Below are 7296 nucleotides of genomic sequence, written 5' to 3' on the forward strand. Positions count from 1 at the left end.
TCTCTGCTCTGTGCTGCTCTCTTCTGCTCGATTATCTTCTGTGTGAAATCCACCAGGTACAGACTTTCCGTCTCCTCATCTACACGATAAAAACAGAATAATGTTACTTCACCGTTAACCTAATAGAACGACACACCACACTCCATAATTCCTGAATTATTCCCAGATACAGAATGCCAGGACCTGGAAAATCTCCTTTAGTCATCTGTTCATAGAGGCGTGCTTTCTCCTCCAGCTTCTGCCTGAGAGAACATGAGAGAAGAGAAACATCATTAGCATGGGTTTCCCCAAAGCGTTTTAGCGTGTCGGGCCCGATACGCTCGCTCTGCCTGCCGATACGCTTAGATTTATACAGATACGTTATATTTCCTACCCACAAGTAACTAGATACAGTACATAGGAGAGCAAATAACAGATCCATTTACATACTGATTGATATTTGTGTTAAACAAGCGGCTTTTTTCTCCCCAGTGTTTGTGTTGATTCTGTCAGAGTAATACGTCCGCATGGTACGATGTAAGCAAACTGTAATCTGTTGGCTATGTCAAGATCACTTGTTCAAACCATCCAATAAAAATATCGAAAGAAAACGTCAGACATCCCGGAATTTTCCTGATTCATTATAAGCAGGGCTTTGAACCAGAATTTTTTTCCTATTGGTTCGTTCCGAACAGAAACGGAATTTTAACGTTTCTGGTTTTGGGTTCCACCATTAAATAGACGTTCCCGAACCGGTTAGAACAAAAAAATTTCGTTCCCGGAACGGTTAATTACGTTCCCTGTCAGCTGTTTAACAAATGGCTATAAAATTATGTCTCTGTCTCATCCAGCTTAAGCCAAATGTAGGCTAATTCTATTACAACCTTCATTAAATAAGACAAGAAATAATTCAAAACAATTATTATTTCAAATGTTGGCGATTTGGATTCTCAGTATGTCTTCCCATCTACACAAACAGAAAAAGTGCCAAAAATGAAAGAGAATTCGTTTAGTGTGTTACCAAAGGCTAGTCAGGCCCTATGCATTGATAGGCTAACAGAGGTTAACGTCATTTAATGTTCGCGAGCCTCTCATTAACGTGGACAAATATACTGATATCGTGTTTGAAATTGACGTTTTTGAATAACGATAGACTGCAATATTTACCTCTTATTTAAGATGTGGAGACGTGATAGTAGTCCACCCTCCCGCTCTCTCCATTCAGTCAGCGAACGTCACACAGGAAGTGAACCCCAGCGGGTCATAGAAACTTGCGCAGGAGAAGAATGACTTTATTTGCAGGCTACGGAAACTTTGAGGAACGAAATAAAAACCGGTATTAACCGGTTACCATTATTTTTAATAAGCGTTTCTGTTCCGGAACATAAAAAATAATAAAGTTTCTGGTTTCGTTTCTGTTCCATGTGAAATAGAAAAAGTTCCCGGTTTTCGTTCCTTGAACCGGTTCAAAGCCCTGATTATAAGCGATCTCATTGGCTGCCGATGTTGTCCCCGACCAGACGGACAAAGCCGACTGATTTTAATAAGCTAGGAGAAGACTCGCTGGACAATTTGATCCACATCAGCATGGATGACGGCGAGACGGACGATGAGAGGGCTGCCCAACATCGGGCCAAGCAAAAGCCGAGGAGAATTAATCTGCTTTAAAGGAGTAGAAAACTTAATCCATTAGTTTGGGTTTGCAGAAAGATTACGTACTTATAAACACTCTCACGAAGTGAAATTGTCCAAATGTGTCAAATACAGCATAATTTCAAATAATAATCATAAGCAGTTTTGGCAGTGTGATGTCACTGGGATCCATTTAACAAAAGAAGGCTCCGGATTATTCTTTTGTTAAAGGATCACAGCGACATCACACTGCCAAATACGCTTATCGTTATTATTCAAAATTATACTACATTTGACACTTATGTAGGTACACACACACAGTCCCTTTAAGAAACTACATTTCCCATCAGCCAACTTCCGTGTTGACCTGCGTCACGCCAAGGCGGGATCACCTACGTCACTTCCTCCATGATTCCATAAGAAACTAAGGCACGCTACTCTCTTCCTCTTTTGGTTCTAGGACTTGGATCCGTAGGCATAAAGAGACACTATCTCCTCGGCTCTGTGAACCACGCGGTAACAGACAAAGGAGACATCTGCTCTCAGAGCATCCATGATTTAGCGCGATTTCTTTGTTTACCACTGGCCACGGTAAAAATCCAGAATCGCGCGATTTTAAACTCAGATAAGTTACAACCGGTTTTTATTCGTATTATAGTAACGTTACGAACTGATGCCCAAAGCAGTTAATTTAGAGTTAGAAGCGACCGGATCCTTCTAATTAAAGCGCTGTTCACATTATTTGATCAGAGACTTCTCCTCCACGAACTACGAAGCGTTCGGACCAAGAATTCTCTGCGTTTCCACGGAATCGACTCCACAATGGTGAAACTCCAAAAGTCTTGGAACATCTCTTCATAATCTTGCATAGAGGCAAGATACTAAGTAAGACTGGCAATTTTGGGGCATAAAACTAGTCTTAGGAATTAGCTTTATGAAGCAGTGTGAATTTAAACTCAGGAACGGTTTAATTGTGTACACTGTAAACACTTAGGGTGTTGAATGAATGATTGTTCTATTTGTGTTGATCTCTCAATTCCTTAATAGATAGGTTGCATGCTCTCTCTCTATTCTTTTCTAACCTTTAATTTCATTACTACACATATTTTGACCTCATCAAGAGTTCAGTGGGTTTAGTAAATGTTATAAGCTAGTGAAATTAGCCTACGGCTTTTGTCTCATTAGCATCCAGGGCTAATTGTATTGTCTCAAGGGAACACGTGGCTATCTCGTCTGGAATGTTGTGCATGCGATGGAAATCACTACAAACTGTCATTTTCTGCTGGAAACCAATGTCCAGTAAGTCCATACGGTTGTAGTGGATATTGAAGTCCGATACAGACGAACAACACGCAAAAATACACACAAAAAACGTGCACAGGTAGGAAGACCTTGTAGCCGCAGCCGTTGTAGTAGAATTGTATATAGTAGGGTTTTCCAGAAGAAAAGGTAGAAGTAGAAGGCGGAAATATGGCGTTTGACCGACAAGATGGCGTCTGTTACAATCTGGATCAGCTGTGACGTCACATGCAACATCTCCATAGGCTTAAATTCTGTTACTGAAAGTGTTATGTTTACAGTGAAGGACTGTGCGCACTTTACATTTTTTTTTTTTACTTAATACAAGAAATTAATGGATGCCAACATTTTTGCCAAAATGGTATTTTATTTTCCATTGTTTAGGCAGCTTCAGCATCATACTGTGAGATTCTGTTCAAATTGTTTTTTTTCCTTCTATGAAGCCTGAGCCATTTATTTTATTAGTTTATAATTATTGTTTAATTTAGTCTTCAGGAGAGACTGCCTGCACACAGTACTAGTATTAATAGTTTTTTTTATTACATGAAAGCTGAGGCATTTATATTATATTTTAAGGTAACTTCATGTTGTGCTGTGAGGTTCTCTGCACTTTAACTTTTGAACCAACAGGTGCATTTGGATAAGTGAAGCCTATTTTTCTGCATTTTTGTAGTCCTGGTAATCTTTTATATTGGTAAAGATGTTTATAGGACCATTTCTCAGTGTCTTTGTTTTTTTAATCAATAGTTTTTCAGTAATAACTTAATATTTAACATATCACTCAATTTTAATCACAAAAAGAGAAAATCGCAACAATTTCTCGCAACTTTCACTTCCTCCCGCAATGTAATCGCAACAAAAACCTAAAAAACACCGCAACTTATCACAATTTTTTGGAAAACCCCCGCAACATCAGACATTTTAGCCCGCAACAATCACACAAAAGGCCCGTGGAATCCTGGGGGGACTGGAAAAAGAAGGAAGTATGACCACGATTATTTAAAGTTTGGATTTTCATGGACTGGATCTGAAGATGCTCCACTGCCACACTGTGTTGTCTGCCAAGAGGTGCTAGCTAACGATGCTATGGGATGTTTAAAATGTGTAAAACAAGATGTTTTAAAAAGCACAGATGTTTAAAATGTGAAAAAGAAAAAAATAAAAATGTGTACAACAACCATTTTTTTAAAATACGAATGGAACATTAAGTATAGCAACAACAACAAAATTGTAAGGGGGGGGGGGCGCTGTTGTTTATTTGCTCTCCGAGGGGGGGCGGACTCTCCCACACTTTGAAAACCCCTGATCTAGTCCATTTAATAAAGTGCCAAAATTTAAACTTTATAATATGCAGTTGCCTTACTTTTCTTTTCAGTGTATCTTAGTTATACATATATTACGGTAACTGCATCAGAAACATTCTAAATCATTACAGTTATAGTAATACAGCAACTTATTTTAAGGTGGCAGGTCTTAGGTTCAGATCCCTTTGTGATCAACAGGAGGTCATGATGATCGAGTCTCTTCATTGGATTGCATCAGATGGAGCAAACCACTGGTCATGCACATTTTCATGCAGATTTTTGTTACAACACTCCTTGATCATAGATAATTAAGAGATCGCTGTAGATTTTCAATCTATCATCTCATTATCTGTAGCCGCTTTATCCTTCTACAGGGTCGCAGGCAAGCTGGAGCCTATCCCAGCTGACTACGGGCGAAAGGCGGGGTACACCCTGGACAAGTCGCCAGGTCATCACAGGGCTGACACATAGACACAGACAACCATTCACACTCACATTCACACCTACGCTCAATTTAGAGTCACCAGTTAGCCTAACCTGCATGTCTTTGGACTGTGGGGGAAACCGGAGCACCCGGAGGAAACCCACGCGGACACGGGGAGAACATGCAAACTCCACACCTGAGAGCATCTATTTTCAAAAAAATTTTCAAGGGTGGCCATGCCTCCGGACCCACCTAGTTTCGCGTCGCACCTTCAACGCCCATTTTCACGCTGTTGGCGCTCAACTGTCTGTGTATTATCATGCCAGAATTTAGGGCTTTAATTTTTTTTCTGGGGAAAACACTGATTATCATTATGAATAAAGAAGAAGCAGACAAAAAGGAGAGGAATAAATGAATGACAATCATGAGGAAATTGTTGTACTGTAAGAGGAATAAAACATGTAAAAAGTTGATGTGCGTTTTTGAGTCAGTCTCACCTTGATTTGTCTAAGTTTTGTTCCTCCTCTGCTGTTTTCTCGACATCCTTTTCAGCACGTGCAGTCACTCCATGGTTCTGTTTACTCCAAACACTGGGTTTCTACACATCATCATCATCAAATCATTTATACAAGCAGCACATGAAATTTACGTGTGTGTGTGTGTGTATGTGTGTGTGTGTGTATATATATGTATGTATATCTGAGTGTTTAGTCTACGTCTAGTTCTTATCTAGTGTTTATACTGTTTATATTGTCTGAGTGTTTAGTCTATGTCTAGTTCTTATCTAGAGTGTTTATACTGTTTATATTGTTTGTTTTTTCAATTATTCTATTTTTATTTATTGCATTGCCTGTTTGCACCGTGGGTCAGAGAGGACTGAAATTTCATCTGTGCTGTATGTCGAGCATCTATAGCATACATGTCAACCTATACAGAATGTCCGTATTTTATACGGATTTGATTCAATAAATGTAGTATACGGGCGTACAAATAAAGTTATACGGATTCTTTAAAAAAACTTCAATATTTATTTAGAGCTATAATCAATTCCCACGATGATAAAAGAGCGCATAACATTTACAAACGTACTGTACACCACACAAAGCACAAACAGCCAGTAAAGAGTCTTATGAAATCGCGTGTTATCTTGTGGTAGCGAGACTTCGTTCCACTTTTGATCATGCGCACACCGCATTGTGAGAATCCCGCCAACCGGGAAGTAACATTTTGTTTGAAACGCGTATTTCCACCTGAGCGACTTTCACTAGCGACTGAAAAGATTCTGAATGCGCACTCCGGCAAGATCAACACAGACACTTGCTGTGACATGCAGCCTAGTGAGGTATTGGTGCAGAGTGCTAAAAAAAGCTGTCATGGAGTACAATTCAGAACATTAGAGTGACACTTTGTGTTTTTGTCGAACATTGGAGCTTTGTATTCATTCTGAAGGTTTATTGTTATTAATATTGAATAAAAAGTAACTGGGATACATCATTGTTAATTATCATTCAAATTTTAGGTAAATTATTTTAATTTGCATCTTATACGGATTTTGGAGGTTGGTTATACAGGTTTGATTGACCAAAGGTTGACATGTATGGTATAGCATATTTGACAATAAAGTTGACATGACATGAAATGGGTCATGCTGTAAAGCGATGTCTGGTTTTACCTTTGTGTGGTTGTGTGATTTGGCCACACTGCCCGCATCCTGAGTGAGTTTCTCCTGCCTGAATGCCTCCTGCTTCCTGTACAGCTCTGCTTTCAGATCAACCAGCTGGAAATATATACATTCACAATTTAACTACAATACACACATTTAGACATTAGTGGCATTTAGATTTTGCACTTTTTCCCCAAAAAAAATGACTGTAATTAAACCGACACTGGATCGGAATGCCGGGATTCACATTTTAATAATTCACTCACTCACTCACTCACTGGTGAAAATGTAAACAGCAGCTAGCCACTTTTAGCATGCTAGCTAATGGAGTAAATCATTAAAATGAATAATTCCTACATCATTCAGCAGCTAGAAATAAATAAATTAAAATAACAGAGCGCTCAAAACTCACCGACGAAGCTGTGACCTTATATTGTTTTTTCTTCTTATCCATCTTACGCTCTGTCACTTTAGCCCGGTTGTGCTCATGAAGCTTCACTGGCCGCCATTTTGAAAACTCTGATGTAAAGAAGGGGATTAAACCTGCGCGCGCCCTCTAGCGCTGCGGAGTGCTTCTGCTTCGGTCTTTTTTTTTTTTATATAGAGATGAGCAAACAGCAAATGAGTGCATTACCGCCACCGGCTGGTCGGGAGTGTGGATCAACTCGTTACTTCTCCGTAATGTAACACTGGCTATCCATACTCTCTCTTAACCCCATTCATTATTTTTTTTTATAATTCTCCAAATTTTATCATTGCATTATCATTTACTGATGAATCTAATGTCTTTACAACTCCATCCAGCCTTTCAGCCAACCAGCCAGCATTCCAGCTTCTGGCTGGCTGGTAGGATGGCTGGAAGGCTGGCTGGCTGGCTGGATGGATGGAAGGCTGAATGGATGGATGGCTGTCTGGATGGATGGAAGGATGGCTGGCTGGATGGATGGATGGAAGGATGGCTGGCTGGAAGGCTGGCTGGCTGGATGGATGGAAGG

The 7296-nt window shown here is 39.8% G+C and overlaps 1 protein-coding gene across 1 annotated transcript in view; it reads right to left on the reverse strand.

The window, feature by feature from the left end:
- Window positions 1–7023, reverse strand: part of ccdc174 (coiled-coil domain containing 174) — a 36734-nt gene extending 29711 nt beyond the window's left edge. The window contains exons 1-5 of the mRNA XM_060920118.1: window positions 6714–7023; window positions 6311–6415; window positions 5136–5236; window positions 184–242; window positions 1–79 (exon numbers count right to left, since the gene is read on the reverse strand). The exon at window positions 1–79 is cut by the window's left edge and continues 81 nt beyond it. Coding sequence (XP_060776101.1) covers window positions 1–79; window positions 184–242; window positions 5136–5236; window positions 6311–6415; window positions 6714–6755 — 386 coding nt within the window. The 5' untranslated portion in view covers window positions 6756–7023. The remainder of the gene's footprint in view (window positions 80–183; window positions 243–5135; window positions 5237–6310; window positions 6416–6713) is intronic.
- Between the last annotated feature and the right edge of the window lie 273 nt (window positions 7024–7296).

Source organism: Neoarius graeffei, chromosome 4, assembly GCF_027579695.1.
Source record: "Neoarius graeffei isolate fNeoGra1 chromosome 4, fNeoGra1.pri, whole genome shotgun sequence".
NCBI lineage: Eukaryota > Metazoa > Chordata > Actinopteri > Siluriformes > Ariidae > Neoarius > Neoarius graeffei.